This window comes from Mesoplodon bidens (genome assembly GCF_964165515.1).
Source record: "Mesoplodon bidens genome assembly, chromosome: 15".
Classification (NCBI taxonomy): Eukaryota; Metazoa; Chordata; class Mammalia; order Artiodactyla; family Ziphiidae; genus Mesoplodon; species Mesoplodon bidens.
Window position 1 is genome coordinate 15,799,417 of NC_138171.1, and position 24,454 is coordinate 15,823,870.

The 24,454-nt window shown below is 48.2% G+C and overlaps 1 protein-coding gene across 1 annotated transcript; it reads left to right on the forward strand.

Moving 5' to 3' along the window:
• The first annotated feature begins 1,520 nt into the window (after nucleotides 1-1,520).
• On the forward strand, nucleotides 1,521-23,007 carry TOMM34 (translocase of outer mitochondrial membrane 34). The gene is made up of 7 exons (XM_081257190.1): nucleotides 1,521-1,781; nucleotides 6,327-6,426; nucleotides 7,545-7,697; nucleotides 10,848-11,017; nucleotides 16,111-16,258; nucleotides 21,583-21,709; nucleotides 21,965-23,007. The coding sequence occupies exons 1-7, from the start codon at nucleotides 1,655-1,657 to the stop codon at nucleotides 22,067-22,069; spliced, it is 930 nt and encodes a 309-aa protein (XP_081113316.1). The 5' UTR covers nucleotides 1,521-1,654; the 3' UTR covers nucleotides 22,070-23,007.
• The last annotated feature ends 1,447 nt before the right edge of the window (nucleotides 23,008-24,454 follow it).

A 24,454-nucleotide genomic window follows, 5' to 3' on the forward strand; every position in this document is an offset into this window, starting at 1 on the left:
ATTGTGTATCTGCGTTATGCATCAACCAAACCTCCCCATCAGCAGAAATACCTGCTCAACCATAAAAAGCAACATTCTCGGGCTTCCCTGGTGGCGCAGTGGTTGAGAGTCCGCCTGCCGATGCAGGGGACGCGGGTTCGTGCCCCGGTCTGGGAAGATCCCACATGCCGCGGAGCGGTTGGGCCCGTGAGCCATGGCCGTTGGGCCTGCGCGTCCGGAGCCTGTGCTCCGCAACGGGAGAGGCCACAACAGTGAGAGGCCCGCATACAGAAAAAAAAAAAAAAAAAAAAAGCAACATTCTCCTAGCATCAAGACAACTTCTTAAAAGATAACATTCCTTCTTGATCTTGTAGGGGGTCACAATGACACTTGCCCTCTGTCTCAAAAAACTTATCTAACTGTGCCTTGACTTCTAATGGGGGGACAGTTCTCAGAGCTGAGGTGCTCGTCCCAGGTTACAATCCTCAAACTTGGCTCAAATAAAATTTTCCACTTCTTTCACAGATTGACTATTGATTAATTTTCATCGACACTGACAATCACAGAATGAGCTAAATTAGGAATAAAATCCGGGAGCAATAAAAGCAGAGGAGGGAGATTATGGAGGAGATGATGTCTGAGTTGATTATTGGTTGAGTCAGGATTACGGAAGAGAAAAAAGTGTTTGGAAAAGAATTCCAGGAAGAGGAGAGCATAAGCAAAGGTTAAGAAGCAAAAGAGGGTTTCCCTGGTGGCGCAGTGGTTGAGAGTCCGCCTGCCGATGCAGGGGACACGGGTTCGTGCCCCGGTCCGGGAAGATCCCACATGCTGTGGAGCGGCTGGGCCCGTGAGCCATGGCCGTTGAGCCTGCGCATCCGGAGCCTGTGCTCCGCAACGGGAGAGGCCGCAACAGTGAGAGGCCCGCGTACCGCAAAAAAAAAAAAAAAAAAAAAAAAAGCACAAGTAGCAACAAGCAGCTTAAAAAAATTGGGTGAAGTCAAATGAGTCTGAAGATAAGCTAGCTTCCCTCAGTGAAAGATTTACATCAATCTATCAGTGCATTCATTTATAAAATCAGTATCTATAGATAACTAGGTGCCAGTTTCCAGCCTAAGCGCCTTTGCACTTGCTAACCCTCTGTCTGAAAACGCATTTCCTAAATAGTCTCAGGTCTCGGCTCAATTATTAGTCTCTCGGAGACGCCTTCCCCACGCCTCTTACTTAAAAAGTCTCCACGTGGTCACCTTCTATGGTATTACTGTTTTGTTTTCCTTATAGCACTAATCACATTATGAGATTATCGTCTTCATTTGCTCATGAGGTAACTACAAGTCAGGCCCCCCTAGAATGTAAACACCAGGCAAGCAGGGACCTGTTCACGGTTTCATCCTTAGGGTTCTAGCAAGCCAAAACGTCCACCGCATCTCCGGAGACCCCACTGCAGCTCCGCGCTAGGTCAGAACTGAGCATGCGCAAAGGGAGGGGCACTAGGAGCCTCGGGTTCGCGCAGGCCCCGCGCAGGCCCCGCCCCTGCCCCGCTGCGTCCCGCCGTCTCCGCGCCAGTGTAGCCGTTGCACCCAAATACTCGCAGCCGGTGCTTCCGCCCAGACACGGTAGGGCACGCCTCGGCGCCGGGAACCGAGGCCACCCCCCAGTTTACCGGTCCGGCGCCAGGATGGCCCCCAAACTTCCAGACTCTGTGGAGGAGCTCCGCGCCGCCGGTAACCTGAGCTTCCGCAACGGCCAGTTCGCCGAGGCCGCCATACTCTACAGCCGCGCGCTACGGCTGCTGCAGGCGCAAGGTGCGACCCCGGCCCCCCATTTCGCCGCCAGGCCTCCTTCTCCCTCTTGTCTCCCCCGACCCCAGCTACCCAGACGTCACTCTGGCCCTGTCGACCTAGGGCTTCCTTACCCGAGGCCGACTGGCCAGCCAGGCCCTCCCACCACCCGCCCATTCCTCCCCCTTCCCCCAGCTTTGGCATCCTACGAGAAACTTCCTCAGCCTTTCTTTCCACTTTTATTATTATTATTATTGTAACATGGTTTTATTACTGATTTTGTGTGTGTGTGTGTGGATTTTTAAAAAATAAATTTATTTATTTAGTTTGGGCTGTGTTGGGTCTTCGTTGCCGCGTGTGGGCTTTTTCTCTAGTTGCAGCGAGCGGGGGCTACTCTTGGTTGTGGTGCCCGGGCTTCTCATTGCGGTGGCTTCTCTTGTCGCGGAGCGCGGGCTTCAGTAGTTGTGGCTTGCAGGCTCAGTAGTTGTGGCGCACAGGCTTAGTAGCTCTGCGGCATGTGGGATCTTCCCGGCCCAGGGCTCGAACCTGTCCCCTGCATTGGCAGGCGGATTCTTAATCACTGCCCCACCAGGGAAGACCTCTTGGTTCCTTTTTACTTAATGACATAACAGGAACATATTTCCATATTAATAGATGTTTTATCATTTTTTACAGTGGTAAAAAAACATTAAATTTACCGTCTTAACCATTTGTAAGTGTAGAGTTCAGTAGAGTTAAGTATATTCACGTTGTTGTGCAACAAATCTCTGGAACTTTTTCATCTTGCAACACTGAAACTCTGTACCCACTAAACACTAATTCCGCCTCTCCCCCCAGCCCTTGGTATCCACCTTTCTGCTTTCCATGTCAGTGATTTTGACTACTTTAGGTACTTCAAACGAGTGGAATAATACAGTATTTGTCTTTTGTGACTGAATAATCTCTATGACATTATAATCTATGTTGTAGCATGTGACAGGCTTTCGTTTTTTTTTAAGGCTGCATAATATTCCATTGTGTGGATATACCACATTCTCTTTATCCATTCATCTGTTAATGGATGTTTGAATTGCTTCCACCTCTTGGCTATGATGAACATGAATGTGCAGATATCTCCGAGATCCTGCTTTTAATTCTTTTGCATACATACCCAGAAGTGGGATTGCTGGATCAGATAGTAATTGTATTTTTAATCTGGGGGGGCAGGGAACCTCCATACTGTTTTCCATAATAGCTGTACCATTTTACATTCTCACTAGCAGGGCACAATGATTCCAACTTCTCAGCATCCTTACCAACACATTTTATTTTCTGTTCTTTCGATAGTGGCCATCCTGATAGGTGTGTGAGCTGCCTGCTTTTTAATTGTCCTATTGGACCCCATTCTGATATTTAGGCCTCATTCTGATCCCTGAGGCAACTCTCATTCTCCTCAACGGGTCAGTCTTTACTTAAATTAACATTTGTTCAGCACTTGTATGTAATGAGCATATAATAAGACGGAGAAGGTCCTTTCTGTCAAGGGTCATACATCCTTGTTGGTGAGGGAGCCACAGGTGTGATCTTAAGCTAGTAAATAACAAACAACAACTGTGCAGTAATGATCAGGGCTTTTGAAGAAGACAGATGTGATGATATGATAGGTTTGACTGGGGAGCTCCTTTATGAAGAATGGGAGGTCGAGGACAACTTCTTTGCAGAAGTGACATTTGGTGAGAAGAAGCCAACTGCACAAAGTCTGGGGTGTCGAGCATTCCAGGTGGAAGGAACCGTAATTTCAAAGGCCCCAGACAGAATCAGCGGGTGTGTTCCAGGAGCCAAAGCACAGGGAGCCAGTGGAGGAAGCAGTAAGACTTCGTCAGTTACAGAGAAAGAACCTTATTGTGTAAGCATTTTACATAGCAGTTCAAGGTAAGGAGTTTGGGTTTTATTCCCTGATGGGAATCTACTGGAGAATTTTCAACAGAGCAGTAACCTTTTGTTACCAGTTCTCCCAGCCTCCGGCTCATTTCAGCCAACAACAGCCTTTTGCCCAAAGCCTCTCCAGAATGTTTTATCCCAGAGCCTCATTGGAACCCCTTTCAGCCCCTCGTTGGTACCTCTTTCCCTTTGCCTTCCTCCTCTTTCTCATTTCTTTGGCTAGCATTTGTTGAGTACTTGCTAGGCATTATAGACGTTACCCCTTTTTTTGGGGGGGGCGGTACGCGGGCCTCTCACTGCTGTGGCCTCTCCCGTTGTGGAGCACAGGCTCCGGACGCACACGCTCAGTGGCCATGGCTCACGGGCCCAGCTGCTCCGTGGCATGTGGGATCCTCCTGGACCGGGGCACGAACCCATGTCCCCTGCATCGGCAGGCGGACTCTCAACCACTGCGCCACCAGGGAAGCCCGACATTACCCCTTTTTATCTTCATACTAACTTATGGGCAAGACGCTTTATAGAGGGAACCAGAAGAGTTAACTTGCCTCTTCTGGGGTGACACAGTGAAGACATGTCAGAGGCAGAATTTGAATGTGGGTCTCTCCGATTCCCAAGTCCAAGTTTTTAATCATTTTGCTAGACTTTTTCCCAAATCCTCTCTAAGTTCCAGCCTTTTTTGTTTGAATTTTTGCAGTTTCAAGCCACTCTTTTGCCCCACTGCCCCGTCTTTTTTTCTAGAACACTTCTCTGTAGGCCCAGCTCTTCATCTCAACTTAATAAAGTTGCTGAGGAATGTGAGGTATTGATATTTCTGCCTTTTTCTTTCATCCTACCCCAGCTGGCCTGGAAAAACTTGTCTTTTTGTATGGATTTATTCTGGGTCCCAAGAAGAGGTGGCCTGATGTCTGGATTCAGCAGAGGACCAGAATTTGGTTCTGATCCTGCTACTGATTTTCTAGGTAATTTATGGGCAAGTCCCTTGATTTCTCTGATCAGTTTCCCTGATCGTGAAAGGAGAGCAGGGAGCAACCTAATAAAACAAACCCTTCCAGCAAGTCTGTGAAATGATACCTTCATCTTATAGGTGAGCACATGTGATCAGGGGGATTGAATGACTTGTGCAGGATCGCAGGCTGGATTGTAGGTTCTGATGCCCTTTCCACCACACCACTGCTGTTTTCTGAGCAACCGTGCTCTGGTAACTTGAGATGGATTGCAAGTTTTGAATACTTGTGCTTGCTTCTTAAGGGCAAGGATGTATTTTACTTATCTCTGTACTTTGCTATCTCACTCAGGGCCTGGCAAAAATAAGAGAAAAAAGAAGATTATTTTATTATATTTGGTATTGAATGAAAGAGATCATGCATCAATATGGTAACATGATACTTAGTGAAAAAGGCAAGCTGCAGGAGAGGCAATATGATGCCACTTAGGAAAAGCTTTAAAAGGAAGTGGACTTCCCTGGTGGTCCAGTGGTTATGCCACTTAGGAAAAGCTTTAAAAGGAAGTGGACTTCCCTGGTGGTCCAGTGGTTAAGACTCTGCGCTTCCACTGCACTGGGTGAGGGTTTGATCCCTGGTCGGGGAACTAAGATCCCATATGCCGTGCGACATGGCCAAAAAAAAAAAAAAAGATAGAAAGTGATATTGTGTCTTGCCTGTGAATACCTATGTAATAAAGATAGACATACATGAGAATGTGACATACCAACTTCAGGATTATTCCAACCTCTGGGGGACTGGGAAGGGGGCAAAGGGAAAAGGGTGGGGGATGAGTGGAGCTTTAGTCATATCAAAAACAAAAAGGTATAAACAAATAGATTGTATGCTGAGTTTAGTGATGAACATCAACTGTCTGTTATACTGGTTTCCATATGTTTCACAATTTTCAAAGGAGAGCTTGTTTTCTGTTCTGGGTATATGCCTGGGATCGGAATCACTGGGTCAACACTTGACAGTTTTCCACTTTTTGTTTGTTTTCATTATGGCTCATGCTAGTGGGTATGAAGTGGTTGAAAAATTATTTTTAAAAATGAAAATCCTTGTGGCCACAGTAAAGGACTTGAGCTTTCTGAGATTCCTAAGGAGAAGGACTGCTTTTAGGGAAAGGCAGTAATGATTCTCTTCCCCATGGGATAGCTTGAGCCCTTCTGCTGATTAAGTTCTCTGTAGTCCTGCCAGACCCAGAGGACTTCGCAGAGTCCTCTCTGAGCAAGTAGAATTAGTTTTTTGTGTCCCCATAACACTTGTTCAGTCCATTTGTCATAGCATTTATGACATTTTCGTCTCTTTCTTCTTTATTGGATTTACACGCTTCTTGTACTAAGATTAACACACACACACCCCAGGTAGTTACAGCATGGATTTCTTTGAGCTATTTCATTTTGATCTTTGGCCTGGTACCAAGTTCAATGCTGGACTGAGTGCATGAGCAGATGCTTGATTCCCTGTGAATGGCAGGAAGCTGGGTGTTCTCACTCCCTTGACAGACTTGCCAGCCCATCAGACCAACAAGCCTGAATGGGTTACAGTCATCTCTGCAGCCCTTTACTAAAGCCCAGAGAACTCAGGGTGTGGATGCACTCCTGATATCCTGAGGCATCCATTTCCCAGCCTGTTAATAGTGCACTTTCTGCTTCCACTTGGGCAGGTTCTTCAGACCCAGAAAAAGAAAGTGTTCTCTACTCCAACCGAGCAGCGTGCCACCTGAAGGACGGGAACTGCATAGACTGCATCAAGGACTGCACTTCGTGAGCGGGCAGGGCTGACTTTGGGGTGCTGGGGGCTCAGGAGGGGAGGCTGGGCTTCTCTGGTCCCACCAAGTTACCTCTGCGACAGATATTAGGAAGTGTCACTAAGTGTCAGCAGGTCACTGAGAATAGGAAGCTCTCTTTGGTCCTTGTGGCCCCTGACTTGTGTCTTTGGAGCCTCAGCTCTGCTGCTGAAAGGAGTAGGGTGGGCAGTTAGAGGTCGGCCTTTAAGACTTTGTGAGATTTGGGACCTGGGAATGAGGTAGAGTTGCAGACTAGTAACTGGCTTGCTCAGGTTTTTTTTCTGGGGTGGATGTGGGTGAGAGAGGGAGGGAGGGAGAGAAAGAAAGAGGGAGGGAGGTTAATAGATAGCCTCGAAAGAAGTAAGCAGTGACCAGGTGTAGAGGACGTTAAACAATTCTTCATACTTTCTTCTTCAAGCCAATCTGAGATTGCCTTCATGGTCGTCGCTAAACTAGCACATGTACCTTAATGTGTTCTCAGATCTGATATCCTGTGACATTGCCTTAGATTCATGCCCTGGTGATAGGTGGGAGAGGAGGAGAAAGGTGAGCATGCTCGTGGAGCCTGTGCTCAGTTGACTTGTACCAGGCCCTGTGCCAGGTTTTCTTCGTGGAGTGCTCACGAGCACTCTGTAGGGTAAGTCAGCCATCCTTCCCAGGCTAGAACTGGGTTGTGGCGGATTGAGGCTGTAGAGTGATTTGCCTGGGGTCACATGGTTAGTGGCAGAGGTGGAATTCAGACACTGCTCCATCTGACTCCAAAGCCTGTTTGTTATTCCCACTTGGCCACGCTCTGTAGAAACATAGAAGCATGAAAGCTACAAGGCACTTATTCTTGATTTCGGGGGATTGCAGCTATGAAAATCGATGCACACGCGCACACATTTCACAATAGTAGTGGTTCTCTGCCCTCTTTCCCTACTCCACTTCAGTCTAAGTTGAAAAGTCCCTCTTCTAAGACTTCACCGTCTAGCATTGTCTTGTCAGAAGTGACCTCCCATGTACTGAGTGCTGCAGATGCCCTATCTGGAAGGAACTGCGGCGGGGAGCCCTGATGACTCAACAGTCCGATGACATTTCTGCCTCCTGTCCTAGAGCGCTGGCCTTGGTTCCCTTTGGCATGAAGCCCCTGCTGCGGCGAGCGTCAGCCTACGAGGCTCTGGAGAAGTACACCCTGGCCTACATGGACTACCTGACCGTGCTGCAAATTGATGACAGTGTGACGTCAGCCTTGGAAGGCAGCAGCAGGTGAGCCCGAGTCACTGTGGTCAGTCTCTCTGAGATGTCCTGTCCTCCCTGATTAGCTTGGAACCATTGCTTTGGTCGTCTTCTGGGAGGATCCCTTTGGGCTAGGCTTAGAAACTCCTAATGAGCATGTGCAGAAAGTGTGGAAGGACAGTCTGCTGTTGTATTTTAGCAGGTTTTTAAGGGGTCAGAATTACTGAGTTGTGGGGTCTTGGGTTTTTTTCTTTTGTTTGTTTGTTTTTTTTTTTGCCTAGATGCTCAAATGCATTCACACAGTAGTACTTAATTGAGCTCTGTTTAAGCCGGGTTCAGTGGGGAATACCGATATAAAAAAGAGATAGACCCCACTTGCTCCAAAGAGCTAACTAGAGTGGGGAAAGTAAGACACAGAACAAGCAGCTGTCACCCCAGGCTGTAGGGCTGTTGTTCGTGGATATGGTTCAGTATATTGTACTGTGACCCCTTCACAAGGCCCCTCAGGTGAAATGTCTTTCTGGTCTTCTGAGCAGATGCCCTCATTTGGGTAACTGGTCATGTTTCCCTTCTTTGCATGGTCTGTTAGAAAGCCAGACACCACACTAACAGAAACCCTGAACCAGGACTCCATGGTATCTGTTTAGTGCGTCCTTTCTGGTTGACTTGTTTTCTCTCTGCTTCCTTTTAGTCTCTATCATTCAACAAAATCTGCCACTTATGTACCAGACTTTGCACTAGGGCCTGGGCTGATGACTGAGACATACCTCTTCCTGCCCTGGTAGAGCTCCTGGTCTCCAGGAGGACGGCAGTCAGTCACAGGCAAACCTGCAGTGTGATGAGTGCTGTGGTAGAAGGCACCTAACAGCCAGGGGGAGTCCAGAGAGGGCTTTCCAGAGAAGGTGAGCTGAGACAGAGAGATGAATAGTGCTCTGGGCCAGGGGCCAGCAAGGAGCATGTGCAGCATGTGCAGCATGTGCAAGGTCAGTGAGTAGGAGGCGTTAGAGGGATTGTGAGAAGTCCACTGCTCATGGTGCTGCACGTGGGCGGCTCGGTTCCGGAAAGATGGTGAGGCCAGGTCACACAGGGCCTTGTGTCCAGGGGCTTGGATTTAATCCAGACACAGTGAGGCATCGTGAAAGGGTCTTTAGCAGGGGGGCAACATGAGCAGATTTGAGAGAAAAGCTGAGTGGCTGCCCGCTGTGTCGACCATGAAGGAGAACAGAATAGGAATGGGGCAGGCAGTAATCCAGAAGAGATGCTGGATAGAGAACAGTGGGACCAATTCAGGGAACATTCAGGTGGTATTTCAACAAGTGTTGGCGGTTGGAGGGTGGGGGGAAGGGAAGAAGAGAGGAGGCGTCCAGGTGGTTGACACCCTGAGTTGGAGGTGACTGTGGGGCGGAGACCAGAGAAGCAAGAAGCCGGCTGGACATTTACATGCATGCAGAGCAAAGGAGGAAAAATACGGGCCGAACATAGAGATCTGAAGGTCATCAGCATAGAGGCGGCTTGAGGTTGTGGGAAAAAAACAGAGTACCACAGCAGATGTGTGTGGGGGGAAGAGGATGGAGTTTGAGGAATCCAACATTCGAGGGACGCACAGAGGAACAGCAGCAGGAGCGGGAGGAGGACACGAGAGCAGTTAGTATCGCGAAGGCAGGAGCGTTTCAGGGGGATGAAGACGTCATTCGGATCAGGTGTTTCGATGAGCTTAAGTAGACTCAGGGTGTAGGAATGAAGTCACCGGTGATTCTGATGGAAGCAGTTCAATGGGGTCAGAAGCCAAATGGCAGTGGGCTTAAGGAGCCGGGCCGGGAAGAGCAGAGCAGTGTAGCTGCCGTGTTGGGGGTCCGTCCGGGAGGAGGGAGCTAGCTGCTGAGAGGTGGGGTCGGTAGAGAGAAAGGATGCAGATGTGGGAGAGGGCAGTGCCGGCCGAGTGCGGCCCAGGAGAGGCAGGGAAAGATGGATCCCGAGCCGAGGTGGAGGGATTGGCCCTGTCAGCTCTTCTGTTTTTTTGTTTTGTTTTGTTTGTTTGTTTGTTTTTTGCGGAGCACGGGCTCCGGACGCACAGGCTCAGCAGCCATGGCTCACGGGCCCAGCCGCTCCGCGGCACGTGGGATCCTCCCGGACCGGGGCACGAACCCGTGTCCCCTGCATCGGCAGGTGGACTCTCAACCACTACGCCACCAGGGAAGCCCAGCTCTTCTGTTTTGATGGGAGAGAAATAGGAATTTTTGTGTGCCCGTGCAGGTCGGTTTGTGTTTAGGGTGTGAGGAAGTCCAAGGAGGAGGGTTAGGGAGCACGGTGGAGGAGGGTAGAGTTTTGAAGCAGCTGGGCCGATCAGAAAAACAGCTTTGGGGGCTTAGAGCCCCTGAGTATGTAGTGCTATCAGTCTGTGAGCTTTTCATTCTAGTAACACAGGAACATTGTTGTAGGAGCAGAAGTTACAGTCAGCTTCATGTACTCACCCAGCACCTACTTAATGGGCCCTCGTGGGTGCCAGGTAATGTGCCAGGTGCTGGAAATCAGTTAACAAAACCAGCATGGTCCCTGAGCCTAGAAGGTGGGAGTGGGGAATGGGAAGTGGAGGAGATTCTTCTGGGGGGAGGGGAGAGCACGTGCAAAGGCTTGAACGTGAGGATCGAGAGGCAGTGTGGCACACAGTAAAAACGGAGGGGTGGGAGGGCACCAGGTCTCAGGCCCTGCCAGCCTAGTGAAATGGGAACAACTGAAAGATTTTAAAATTTGAATGACATAAGATTTGCATTTTTAAAAAAATCTCTGAGCGTTAATCAAACGTCAGGTGTTTGCATGGCCTTGTAATAGATTCATTAAGAAAATATAAAACGTGGTTCTTGGGGCATGCATGGTCCCTTGGGGGTCAGGTTTAAATTACCTTAGCAAGCACCAGATCATCCCTTTGAAGTTAACGTAGTGTGACAAGCGCGGGCAAGCGAGGGCCAGGCAGGGAGGGAGTGTCGTGGTGGCCGACCTGAAGACGTATATGGTGGCAGGCTCCTGTTCCATTCCTGCTGCGAGTCAGAAGGGTACAAAAAGATGGTTCAAACCAGGGGCAGATGATAACTGCCTCTGGTATACCTCCTTTGGGCTTACGAGAGGAGGAATATCTTCCTGACCCAGCTGGAAACCTCACTGTGATCCTGCCTGCCTTTCCAGAATGACCAGAGCTCTTATGGACTCCTTTGGGCCCGAGTGGCGCCAGAAGCTGCCCCCTATCCCCTTGGTACCTTTTTCCGCTCAGAAGAGGTGGGAGTGTTTGCCTTCGGAAGACTGCAAAGAGACAGCTAAAAGCAAATCCAAAGAAACCACAGCTACGAAGAGCAGAGGTAAGCTGTGACTTCCTTCCCAGAGAGAGTCCAGTCTCCCCAGAGCCACTTTCTTTAGAGTAATCCTGTAAAAATTGGCCTCGTGTAAGATGAGTTCTTTTTAAAATCCTATAAACAAAGTAAAAAAATAAAACAAAAAAGCCTTAACCTCCTAGAGATTGTCTCCTCAGCCCTACAGTGGGCGATGAGAAAGCCTACCCCACAGGTGTAGGGATTAGGTGATGTGAGGCTCCTTGAACTCCCAGCCTCGTGCACAGGCATCCAGTGTTAGTTTCCTTCTCATACCTCTGGCAGCATTTGGATGTATCATGTAGGATGTTTTTGGTTGAAAGAACAGAAAAACTTCATGTGGTAAAAATAATAAAGAGAATGTATTGGCCCATATAACTGAAAGGCCTGGAGTTCAGGTTCAGGCACGGCTTGCTCCAGCAGCTCACTACATCATTAGACTCTGGCTCCATTTCTCTGCACTTCTGTCTGCGCTCTTCTCTAATGTGTATCGGCTTTGTCTGCAGGCAGTCTTCCCTCCAAGGTAGTACAATAGCTGTAGCAGTTCACTGACTCGCATCCATGTGCCATGCCTCATGACCCAGAGGGAGAGAAAGAGTTCTTTTTCTGATAGCTACCTAAGAGAGGGTTTCTTTCCCCCAAATCCCTAGCTCCTCTTTTCTTAATTTATTTTGGCCTTATGTGGTCACAGGCCATTCCCTACACTAGTCACTGTGACCAGGGCTTGAGATTTTGTGATGAGCTCAGCTCTCTGCCATCTGCTCCACCTCCATAGCTGGAGGAACACACACACTGTATCAGTCCCTGGAGGAGGATGAGTAAGAGACGGGAGATCAAAGCCAGGTAGCCCCAAACAGGAGACCGTCCACCTCAGCTCTATAAAAACAGGAGGCCCTTCTCCAGGCAGGGGCAACTGGAAACTCTTATAATGAGTCCACCTCAGCTCTATAAAAACAGGAGGCCCTTCTCCAGGCAGGGGCAACTGGAAACTCTTATAATGTTCCAGGGGAGTCCTCCCAGCCCAGCAAGTGAGGTTTTGAGGATGGCAGGTGCAGAGGAGGCGGGGCTGGAGCCTTGCATCAGGTGTACAGGAGGGCAGGAGTCGTTCCCCTTCCCAGGAGGAAACCTATCTGGCCGTGGGGAGAATTCCCTCCCTAGAACGAGAACGTGGGGCGCTAATGAACTCGACGCCTTCAGTGCACCTACCATTTGCTTCATTCTTTGTTGGAGTCACAGCCAGGTGTGTCCCAGGCCCTGTGCTGAGCAGTGTGGCCCAGAGAGGCCCTCGGGAAGCTCTCGGCCCAGTGAGAGACTGAGACACATAAACAGAGCAATTTAAAATACAGGAGGAAGGCCAAGACAATAATGCGTCAAAACAGTCCTGAGAAGGAGACCACCGTAAAGACCCAAGTTTCAGGAAGGCGTGAGTATTGGGCAGGGAGTAGGAGGCATGAGTACTAGGAGGGAAGCCTAAGGAACTTCTTCTGAAATTAGAGTGACTTAGATAACAAAGTGTGCAGTAGGTAATAAAAATGTAGTGGTAGTTACTTTAAAAGGTAGTGGAGGTTGAACTATAACCGGGTGCTTATTAATATCTGTGGCATGAATAGATCAGTGAGCTTAAATGAATCCAGGCCCAGGATACATCATCACCCACATGTGTCCTTCATTTTAAAGGGTGCTCACCTCCCTATTAACTCGTTTTGTTTGGTCCTGATAATGACAGTGACTCAGGCAGGGAAGGGATCACTCTCCTGACTGCACAGATCGGGAAACCAAGGCCCAGGGAGGTGAAGTAATACATGGCATTATGGAAGGAACAGGGTTGGGCTTGGAGTCCAGAGTTCTCTGGGCTCTGCCACTTGGAGCTCCTCAGCCTTTCCTGTGACACCATGGTGTGGAGAATTAAGGAACAGATCCCTATTGCTTAGTGTCTGATGTAGCACAGAGTAACCTTTCTCTCCACGGGCTGCCCCCGGAGGCCACATCGGAGATGCTCAGTAGAGGGACCACCGCCCAGCCTTGCCTGCTGCTTCTGTGTCTACACTCCTTGTCGCTGCAGCCTCAGCAGTAAGGGCTGGCCTGCACTGTTGTCTAAGCTATGGAGCCATCCCTCCTTTTCCTCCTCTATAAAAATGCTGTGTTGGCCTCTGAGGGTAACCTTTAAATGTAAGACTAATCTCCCCAAGTCTAAAAATGCAATAATCCCTCTCCCCTCCCCAAACAATTTAACTCTTTAAAATCAGGAGGTATCTTACAATCAGTGTCAAAAGAAACTTTCCTGCCATCACTTCCCCTACCCCAGGCCTCTGAATAGTTTTCAAATAGACAGCATCTTGCATTGAAGAAACCACTGAGCGTCTCAGGACATGGGAGAGAGGAAAAAGAATTGCTAGTGGGACTCTGGCTGGGCTTTCCAGCTGACTTGGACCCCACCACGTGTTGTTGGTGAGACAGGTTCCTATCTGCTCGCTCAGGTCCCAAGCCAGGGCTGAAAGCTTTATGTGTGTAAAGGGCTTCACATGAGGTGCATGAAAACAAACATACACTTAAGAGCTGTGCAACGGCAGTCCCTCTCCTAGAGAATCGAACCCATGTTCACATAAAAGCTTGTTCACAAATATTCACAGCATCATTATTCATAGCAGCCCAAAAGTGGAAACAACCCAAATGTCCCTCAAGTGATGAATGGATAAACAAAATGTGGTATATCCATACAGTGCAACATCATTTGGCCATAAAAAGGAGGAAAATTCTGATACATGGTACAATACAGATGAACCTTGAAAACACTATGCGAAGTGAAAGAAGTCACAAAAGAGTACCTATTGTATGATTCCTTTTAGATGAAATGTCCACAGTAGCAAATCCTAAAAGACGGAAAGTGGATTGGTGGTTACCGAGGATGGGGACAGGGGAATGGGAGGGACTGCTAATGGGTATGGGGTTTCTTTTGGAGGTGATGAAGATGTTCTGGAATTAGGTAGTAGTAATGGTTGCATAACTTCGGGACTACACTAAAATCAGTGATTTGTACACTTTAAAATGGTGAATTTTATGGTAGATAAATTGTATCTCAATAAATCTTAAAAAATAATAATAAAATACAGGAGGAAGAACAGGTGCTTCAGAGTCTCTAATGTTTGAGGAATTCAAATTGGGAACTGCCATCAGTGTGCTTGGGAGAGCTGGGGAAAGGCTCCTGGAGGTGACAGGTTGAGCTGGGCCTGAAAGGGTGAGCTCTTCAGGAACGAAGGGAAGGGGGTTTTCGGCAGAGGCAGCGGAAGGAGTGAGAGAATGAAGTGGTGGGGCATCGCTGGTGGCTAGCGGGGACAAGCATGGGGCAGCGTGGGGTGCGTTGCAGAGCCAAGGTGAAGCTGAGGACGTGTGCACATTGCAACCCACTGGCTCTGCTTCTAGAGAAACTCATGCACGTGTGCACAAGGAGACATGTACAAGGACGTTCAGAGCAGAAATTCGGTAAGAGGGACTTCCCTGGTGGCGCAGTGGTTAAGGATCCGCCTGCCAGTGCAGGGGACACGGGTTCGAGCCCTGGTCCGGGAAGATCCCACATGCCGCGGAGCATCTAAGCCCGTGCGCCACAACTACTGAGCCTGCGCTCTAGAGCCGGTGAGCCACAACTACTGAGCTCGCATGCCACAACTACTGAAGCCTGCGTGCCTAGAGCCTGTGCTCTGCAACAAGAGAAGCCACCGCAATGAGAAGCCCGCGCACCGCAACGAAGAGTAGCCCCTGCTCGCCGCAACTAGAGAAAGCCCACGCAGCAACAAAGACCCAACGCAGCCAAAAATAAATAAATAAATAATTTTTTTAATAAAAAAAAATAATTCGGTAAGAGCAGAAAGCAAAATAACCCAAGTCTCCATAAACAGTAGAACGGATAAATCAGTTGCATTGCAGCAGTGAGAATGAATGAAGGAGTTACAGGTATATGCATCCACACAGATGAATCTCAGGAATATAATTTTGAGGGGAAAAAGAATACATAGAATTATATATTCCTTTATTTGAAGTTCTAAGACAATGTAAACAATAAATAGTTTATAGATACTATTGTATATTTAGTTAAACTAACCAAGAAAACGGGGGCGGGGGGCTTGGTGTGCAGAGAATTGGGGATAATGGTTTCCTCCAGGGGTGGATTGATTGCGGGAGAGGCTCACAGGATTTCAAAGGTCTTAGTAAATGTTCTGTTTCTTAAGGTGAGGGATGAGTTCAAGGGTATTAGTTTTATTCCTAAAACCTTACCCTTGACATAAATATTGAGTATTTTATAAAGATAGTTTTTAAAAATTGAAAAAGCAGGTTATATGGGAGCTGGGGCTGGAATAATTAACTGGGTCCGTGCAGTGGAGGGCCCCAAGGCCAGGTGGAGCAGCTGGCATTTCACCTTGTTCTCTCTTTTTCTCCCTTTCTCCCTCTTCCCACCCCGCCACCCCGCCACCCCGAAGGCTGGGGCACAGCTGCAGGTGTCGAGTTGGGGAGAACACTCACAGGCTCAGACCAAAACAGCTGAGGAGTAGCAGATACCCCTGCCCTTTTCTGGAAGCCCAGGATCTTCACCCTTTTTACCAGATGCTTGTTTATTTAAATACTTTCTCACTTATTCTCCTGCTTTAAGTTTATAGGATGCTCTGCACTTTCTCCTGTTTTCTCACATTTCATCCTAACAGTAGCCCTGTGTGGAATAGGTATCGCCCCCAATGTTTTGGTGAGCAAATTGAGGTCCAGATGCGTTAGGTAGGTTACACAGGACTTCCAGCTACTGAGTGGCAGTGCTGAGGCCAGAACCTGGGTTACTTTTTATTGTGTATTTATCATTGTGTGTGTAAAAGTATGTTTATATCAGGAGTCCCAATCTCTTCCAAAGGAAAAGCTGTTTAATATCCCAGAAGCCATTGATCGGGGGTCTCATTACTCAGGCAGGATGCTTTACACAGTGCAGGAACGCTGTGGGGACAGAGTGTTGTAGACGGCTTAGAAGAGACGCTGCCCAAGAGATCTCCTGGAGCTCAGCTGGGCACCTGCTCCATGGTTTTTTCCTCTTCTGAATTTGTATCTAGTGCCTTCTGCTGGGGATGTGGAGAGAGCCAGAGTTCTGAAGGAGGAAGGCAATGAGCTTGTAAAGAAGGGGAACCATAAGCAAGCGGTTGAGAAGTACAATGAGAGCCTCTGGTTTAGTAACGTGGAATCCGCCACGTACAGCAACAGGTACCTTCCACACGGCTGGCCTGGGGGATTTCAGGACACCGAACATTCTCCCACAGTCTTCTCTTAGGCTGTGATGGGCTTTGCATCCCAGCATTTTGTCAGTACAGGCATACCTCGGAGATATCGCAGGGTCAGTTCCAGACCACCACAGTAAAGCAAATATCGCAGTAACTCGAGTCACACGAGTTTTGGGGTTTCCCTGTGCATCTAAAAGTTACGTTTACATTATACTGTAGTCTGTTAAATGTACAATAGCATTATGTCTAAAAAACAACGTATGTACCTTAATTTAACAATACTTTTTTGCTAAAAATTGCCAGTCATCATGTGAGCAGCAAGTCGTAGTAGTAACATCAAAGATCACTGATCACAGATCACTGTAACGAGTATAATCATAATGAAAAAGTTTGAAGTATTGTGAGAATTAGCAACATGTGAAACAGAGATACAAAGTGAACAAATGCTGCTGGAAAAATGGTGCCAGTAGACTTGCTCGATGCAGGGTTGCCACAAATCTTCAATTTTGATACCTTCTAAATATCTGTGAAGCACAGTAAAACGAGGTATGCCTGTGTGTTACAGCTCAAAATGTGCATTCACACTCTTTGGTCACGGTGAGATGGGCGTTGCCAGTGGCACTCACTCTCTTAAAGGGCAGAAACTGAGGGGTGCCCAAGGGGAGCCTGGGCTTTGTTCGCCCCCCCACTCCCCAAATTTTCATTAACCAGATAAACATAGGATGTGAGTAAAAGCTGTGGGCTTGCTGTGCAAACACACCCCCAACACAAGTATCACAGCCTCTGCACCGTCCCCGACTCTCACCCCGTGGGCTTCTCCAGGACCCTCTGGTTAGAAATGTCGGCACTGTCTGTCTGCGAGCACCAGGGCAGAACCCAGGGTATGGATTAACTCTTGCCTGGCCTGAGCAAGAGAGAAGGGTCCAGTCTAGCCTGAGGGGTTGGACTTGCGGCGCTATAGAAGGGCCTGCGCCCTGAGCTGCTGCCAGCGGTCGGTGATTCTTTCCACCAACAGTGAGAGCCTGGGAGCCAGGGTACTGTCTCTTGATTGTGTAGGAGTCCCTGCTCAGCAGTAGCCCTCAAAGGTATTGGTAGTAGATGCTCATCTTGTTTTAATGTGGAGAAAACCAAGGCTCAGAGCAGGAAGGGCTTTTCCTCAGCTCACCCAGCCAGTAAATGGCGGAGACAGAATTGGAACCTGGCTCCAGTGAGAGCTGTTAGTTTTATTGTCAGAAGCTTGAAACATTCAGCAAGGGACCAGAATCTGATCCAAACATCTGTTATAAGACGTTAATAAATTTTGTGAGTCTGTTTCTCCTTCCCAACATTACTCTTTATTTCAGAAATCTTGGGTCTCCTATAGGCTCACCGTTCCTTATCCAAAACTCTTGGGATAAAATGTGTTTCCGATTTTAGGAAGGTATCATAGTGCATATGCTGAGTCACATAACACTCCAGCAGGGTCTGGGCAGCTCGCAAAAGTTAATCGTTCAGTGTTTCTGCCGTGAAACATACTGAAATTCCAGGATCACATGGAATGGTGTAAAGAAAGACTAAGCAGCCTCATGTAAGTTCAGGTCAGGTTTTGCTGCCGAATGAGTTGAAAAGGGAACTTTTAGTTGTAAAGCATGGATTTTGGCATTTTGGATCTGTAGTTTTACTGGCCGATTGGACCCAGGTGCCTCAGTCAGCCAGGCTAACTCGGGAAAAAGGGCTGCAGCCCCTTTGTTCATGTTTGTGCAGCAGCATCTTTTTTTTTTTTTTTTTAATTATTTTTGGCTGTGTTGGGTTTTCATTGCTGCGCGTGGGCTTTCTCTAGTTTCGGCGAGCGGGAGCTACTCTTCGTTGCAGTGTGCGGGCTTCTCATTGCAGTGGCTTCTCGTTGCAGAGCACAGGCTTCAGTAGTTGTGGCGCGCGGGCTCAGTAGTTGTGGCGCACGGGCTTAGTTGCTCCGCGGCACGTGGGATCTTCCTGAACCAGGGCTCGAACCTGTGTCCCCTGCATTGGCAGGCAGATTCTTAACCACTGCACCACCAGGGAAGTCCAGCATCATCTTCTAACTCCTCTTTCTGTGGGCTCTCTGGCCTTGCTCATTACCTCATGTTGCTGGAGACCTCTATTAACCCATTTTCCTGGATTTTTACCACATTCAGGACAGTGTTTTATTTAAATACTGATTTTCATGCAAATGTGTCTGTGCCACACTGTTAATTACTATTGCTTTGCAATATATCTTGTAGGGCTGGTCTTTTCCTTAATCTTCTTAATCAGAGTATCCCTGGCTATTTTCCCAGCTTTGATCTTCTAGCTAAACCTTAGGTTCACTGTGATAAATTCCAAACCGTATCTTGTTGGGCTTTTGGCTGTAATTACATTGATTGTATAAATTTAATTTAGAAGACTGAAAACTTTATACAGATCAATTTTCTATCCATTGTGGCGGAATATACCACATCCTGGATGCCATTTTAATGCTCCACTTCGTACATATGCATCTGTATGGACCAGTGCATCATCTCAGGCTCCGGTTCTGTCTGTACAGTTGATACCTGAGTGGATATCACTGTCAGGTACTTGGCACCTACAATTTGCCAGGCCCTGCATGGACCTCCAGAAGAGTCTCATTTAGTACTCACAGCAGTCCTTCAGGTTAGGTCATGGTCCCAGTTTACCTAAGAGAAAACGGGTTCAGAAAGATGAATTAAATGATCATAAAGTTAAACCACTAATACATGGTGGAGCTGCGATTTAAGTCAGGTGTTTATACTCCAGAGCTTGAGTTCCTTTTCACTCACTTGTCTCCTTCATAACGAAAACCCTTCTGATTGGATACAAAATCATTCTGTTTACCAAAAGCCAAGGGTGTTTATTTTATAGGCCAAAGTTCTGCGTTTTTCACATCTTGAATATAATCTTTGGAGTTCATATGTAATCATTTTCATTGCAACATTTATGTTCGGAAGTCACCAAATAGTACCTAATGCTTATACTGTGATTCCTCTACTTCCCAGAAATTTGGCTAATTCTTTAAATTACCAGAGTCCATTGAGAGAACACTTTAGTTTCCTTAGAATTCTTCCATGTTCAAATTTAGATCAGGGACTACTATTCTAAAACTTGGTGGCTGACAACAGCTGTTTTATTTTGCTCATGATTCGTGAGCCAGGAATTCGGAAAGGGCAGTTCTTACCTAGGGTCTGTCATTCAGGGTCAACAGGATGGTAGCTGGGACTGGAGTCATCTAAACACTTCTCCTGCATATCTGGCACCAGGGCTGGAATGACTGAAATGGCTGGGGAATGGAACTGATAGAGCAAGCTGGAGCCTTTTTTTTTCTCTCCTGGCAGCCTTGTCACATATGCTGGCTTGAGTGTCCTCACAGCATGGTGGCCTCAGGATAGTTGGCTTCTTGCATAGCAGCTAAAGGCTCCAAGAGCAAGTGTTCCCAGAGAACAGGCTGATGCTACAAGACCTCTGTAGCCTACCACTGGGACTCATACGTTCCTCTGTACTGTGTTGGTCAGAACAGTCACAGAACCTGCCTACATTCAAGAGGAAAGAACACAGGACCTCTTCAATGGGAAGAATGCCACAGAATTTGTGCCTGCTTTTAAACTGTTACAAGGAGAAGCTTTTTCTAAGTTGATTTATAAGTTCCATGCAATCTCAATGAAAATACTAGAATTTTTTTACATTCTTGGTAATAATTCCATAATTTGTCAGGAAAAGAATAACAGCATAAGAGAATTTAGATATAAAGTGTGGGAAGAAGAGGAATTATCCAGTAAATGGTGTTGGGTTGGCTGGAGAGAGTTCAAAAGGAACCCGAATCCCTACCCTCACTCCTTATTTTAAAATAAATTCTAAGTGGATCACAGTTTCAAATGTAAAAAGTAAAACCATTAAGTTCTAGAACAGCGTGTGGGTTAATTATCTTGCAGTGGGGAAGGTATTTGGTGGTGGTCGAGGGGGACCCACAGAAGTCATTAAAGAAGTTGGATAAATTTTATTTCATAAGATTTAAAAATCTTATGTAAAGACACTCAGCTTTACCTATATTTAAAGCAACTGCATTAAAAACAGATGCTATTTTCTTCCATATTGGCAGAAGTTAAAGGTTGAGACCCGGGGTAGGTACAGTTGCAGGAAAATAGTCTCTGTTAGTAACTGTTCTTAAGTCCACTTGACCCTTGAACAAGGCAGCTGTTGGGGGCACTGACCCTCCTTGCAGTCAGAAAATCTCAGCATAATTTACATTCGTCCTCTCGTATCTGCGGTTCTGCTGCATCCACGGAGTCCACCAAATGCAGCTGGTGTAATACTCTGGAATTTGTTACTGAAAAAAATCTGCGTACAAGTGGACCCGCGCAGTTCAAACCCGTGTTCCTCAAGGGTCAGCTGGTTTTTGGAGAGCATTTTGGTGACAATCAAAAGTTTAAATGTATGTACCTTTTGATGCAGCAGTCCTCCTAATAGGCGTCTGAGATTTATGCGCAAGCACGTTCATGGTAGCATCGTTTATTTATAAACTGGAAACAGTGAAAAATGTCTACTGATAAGGAATTAATAAAATAAATTATGGTACATACAAGTGAATACTATGTATCCATTAAAAAGTGAGGTGGAATGGATATCTGTTTTGTTTTTAGTGATTATCTTTGGGGGAAAGGACTAAAATTGAATGAGAGAGATACAGATATATACTTTTCCCCCGTTGATGCAGAATGTGACAATCTTCAAAATGTAAGTTGGATGAATTATGTATTGAACATCCATTCACTTCCCAATTAAATTCATAAACGTTGTTATAAAATCAAGTACGCTTCAGTTAAAAAGAATATTTGCTTTGTCACTATAGCCATCTACTGATCCATCTTATTACGTCTTTGATGCATAAGTTGTAGACATCTTTACATTTCACCCCTAACATGTCAGCATGCCTGGTATTTATTTAGAGCCTGGTATTTGTTTTTTTCTTGAGGCAGATAATTTTTTATCAAGGGGAGCGTTTCGGGAAGCCTTTTTTCGCTTGAAAGAGTACAGTGTGGGCGCGTGAGGCGGACACAACAATAGCACCGAACACGGTCAGGATCTCGAGTCGTTTGAGCCCGGGTTGGGTCCCAGGTCTGCCCCTCGGTAGTGGTGGAAGCTTGGCGTGTCCCTTCAGCCCTCTGAGCCGCGTCACCTCTGCAGAAGGGGGCTGGGTGGCTGTGAGGACTGAGGGAGGTAGGAAGCCCCCAGCACGGTGCGTTCGGGGAGCCGCAGGGCGCTCCTCAGACTGCTGCGTGGTCCGCTCTTCCCCCTCAGGGCGCTCTGCCATCTGGTGCTGAAGCAGTACAAGGAGGCTGTGAAGGACTGCACGGAAGCCCTCAGGCTGGACGGGAAGAACGTGAAGGCGTTTTACCGACGGGCTCAAGCCTACAAGGCACTCAAGGTAAAGAGATTCTGGCCGGAGGCACCAACAGAGCCACAGCCAGTTGTGCCTGTGCTGGCCCTTCCAGAGCACGGTCACGGTGAGGGGTACCTGCCATGTGCCTTCTCGTCCAGGGGCCCAGGTGCTCCAGGCAGGCCTCCAGGCAGGCCTCCAGGCTGGGGTGCGGAAACCCTCTGAGGGCCCAGCAGCGGTCTCCACCCCCGCCTGGTCTCCCTGGGCCAGGGCTCCATCCCCACACCCTCTCTCTCCTCTCAGGACTATAAATCCAGCTTTGCGGACATCAACAGCCTCCTGCAGATTGAGCCCAGGAACGGCCCCGCACAGAAGTTGCGGCAGGAGGTTAACCGGAGCTTAAACTAAAAACCCAAAGGGGCAGCAGGACACCTCTGCCTGACCACCTTCCTCCGAGCCTGCTCCCGGGACCCTCAGAGACGTGATGGCCTCCCACCCCTCAAGAGGATTTGCCTGTTCAAATTAAGCTCAGTTTAGTCAAAACCAAGATGTTTTGTTGGAAAGTTCCCTGTTCCGAACTCCCTGTGCTGCGGACAGCGAGTGGGTCACACAGGTCCTCACAGGCAAGGCCCTCGGCTCTGTCTCTGCCCAGCACACTCCAGAGCGAGTTGCCCTTCCAGCGTCACCAGGCACCCTCACCGTGGTCCACCTGAGCAACCTGGGCTGGGGCGTGGGGGGCACTGGGAAGCCCTGACCCGCCTATAGCCAAAGCAGCCTGTTGAGCTGGTCTCCAGCGCTGCTGTCCCCACCCGGTCCTTGGCACAGCGCTCTGTGTTCTGAGCCCCAGTGCCTTTTGGCCGAGCCTTCCTTTGGTGGGGATGCAGGACCTGGCCCTTGGCCGGCTTTGTCTGTGGCTCTGTGCTGCCGCCCCCTGCGTGGAGGCGCCTGAGCTGTTTCAAGAGCCAGAAGGTGTGGCTGCTACTTCAGAAGGCGAGACAGGGAGAAAGGCCTCCTGGAAGTCAGTGTCCTTCCATCCTGGGCAGGGACTCGAGGCTTCTTAGTTCTTTGTAATAATGTTGACGTTAATCTGAACTGAACTGACTGATTCTGTTGAACTGTGTGTTGAAGCTACTGCATTAACATTTTCTACATAAATGTTGTACTTTCATTTATGCTTTTTCAGTTTTGGTTCATTTTGGAACTTTGCAATAAAAAAAAAAAAAAAAGACTGCTTATGGAGCACTCATCCATTCTTTGATCAGATTTACTGGAATGTCTGCATGGGCCAGGCCCTACGCATAGTGCTGGGGAAACAGCGGTGAACAAATAGATACGGTCCCTGCTCTCAGGGGGCTGACCGTCCCATGGAATGCAAGAAGTTAATCACACAAGAGTGAAACTGCAGCCGGCTTAAGTGTTCTAAAGGAGTGGTCGCAACACTTTCCCCAACTAGGGAGGTTTGACCCCGTGGAGGAAAAGGGGTCCCTGAGGAAGTCAAGTTTGAATTAAGTTCTAATGTGGGGATCACAGCAGGTGAAGAGGGGAGGGAAGAGCAATCCAAGCAGACGGAACAGCACTGGCGAAGGCCTCTGCTGGGAGGACAGGGCCAGGAAGTGCCATTCAACCTCACAAAGTGTGGTATGGGTGAGGCTGGGGGCGCCTGAGGATCCGGCCAGAAGGAAGGGCGGCCTCCCCTGCCTGCCTGGACTGTGTCTTAGCTTAAATTGTTTTCATCTTAATGGAGAAGTTTGACTCCAGAAAGCCGGGCAGCCAGGGTTCTTATTGTCCCTTTTCTCCCCCATCCCATTCGGTTCTGGGCAACATTCAGCTGTTAGCACGCTGCTTCCGCCCTCTCCAAGGGCCGAGTCTCTGAGCAACCAGACCTCTAGGCTGAAGCAGATTTTAGAGTCACAGAAACTCCACGGGCCTGGCCTGGGGACCATTTCAAAGCGAGCAGCTGCACCCCCTTTTCTTGCTGCCTCGCAAGCAGGCATGACTCTCACCTGACTTTAGGCAGGTTTAGAGGTGACATCCAGTCACAATAGACTGACTTTCTCTTGAGGTCCACAAGGCAAGTAGCTTGATTTCCTCATGGAAACATAGGAGGTAGGTAGACCAGCATAACCTGGAAATCGCAACCTGGGTAGGTAACCAAAAGCCTTTCTACAAGAGTGGAGTTGTGACACAACGCCTTAGCCAGCCAGCCCAGAGCGAAGAAGCAGTTACTGCTTCTAGAGTACGCTGCCCTGCAGGCTGCTCAAGCCAGGCATCCGGAACCCCCATGCACACGTGGGCACCAGGAGCTTCAGTGCTGTGTGACGACCACTTAGTGCCCCGCTGCACGGTTGGTGGGTGGCAGCTGATCCTCTGGGGCTCTTACAGGTCGTCCTGCTCAGTTCCTGGCAGCTCTGCTCTGTGTGGTGCACGGTTTACACGCCCTCTGTGTGCGTTAGCGCAGCACGCCTTTGGGTTTCTGTTCCTGTTTCTTACAGCCAAAGCCCCAACCCAGTCAAGGCTACCCTTTGCTCTGCCCACCTCCCTCTGACACAAGAAGGCCTCTTGGGAGACAAGAGGGAGTTTGCAGCACTTTTAATGCACAAAGCAACAGGTAAGAGGCTGGTTGGGTGACCAGCCTTCATTCCACAAAAAGCTCAAGTGCAGATACAGCCCAGTTGGGAAGTTACAGTTCACAGGGCCTTAGAGCCAAGAGCAGGAAACGCGGTTCTCTTGTCAGCCAAGGGAGTAAGGAGTCCATTTTCTGGGGATGAAAAAATAAATGTTTCTAAAGCATGG

Excerpts from the sequence above, each read along its gene's own strand:
- TOMM34 (XM_081257190.1), top strand. The coding sequence starts at position 1,655 with ATGGCCCCCAAACTTCCAGACTCTGTGGAGGAGCTCCGCGCCGCCGGT. Across the intron at positions 1,782-6,326 it reads ACGGCTGCTGCAGGCGCAAG|GTTCTTCAGACCCAGAAAAA; the intron begins GTGCGACCCCGG and ends CCACTTGGGCAG. Across the intron at positions 7,698-10,847 it reads GCCTTGGAAGGCAGCAGCAG|AATGACCAGAGCTCTTATGG; the intron begins GTGAGCCCGAGT and ends CTGCCTTTCCAG.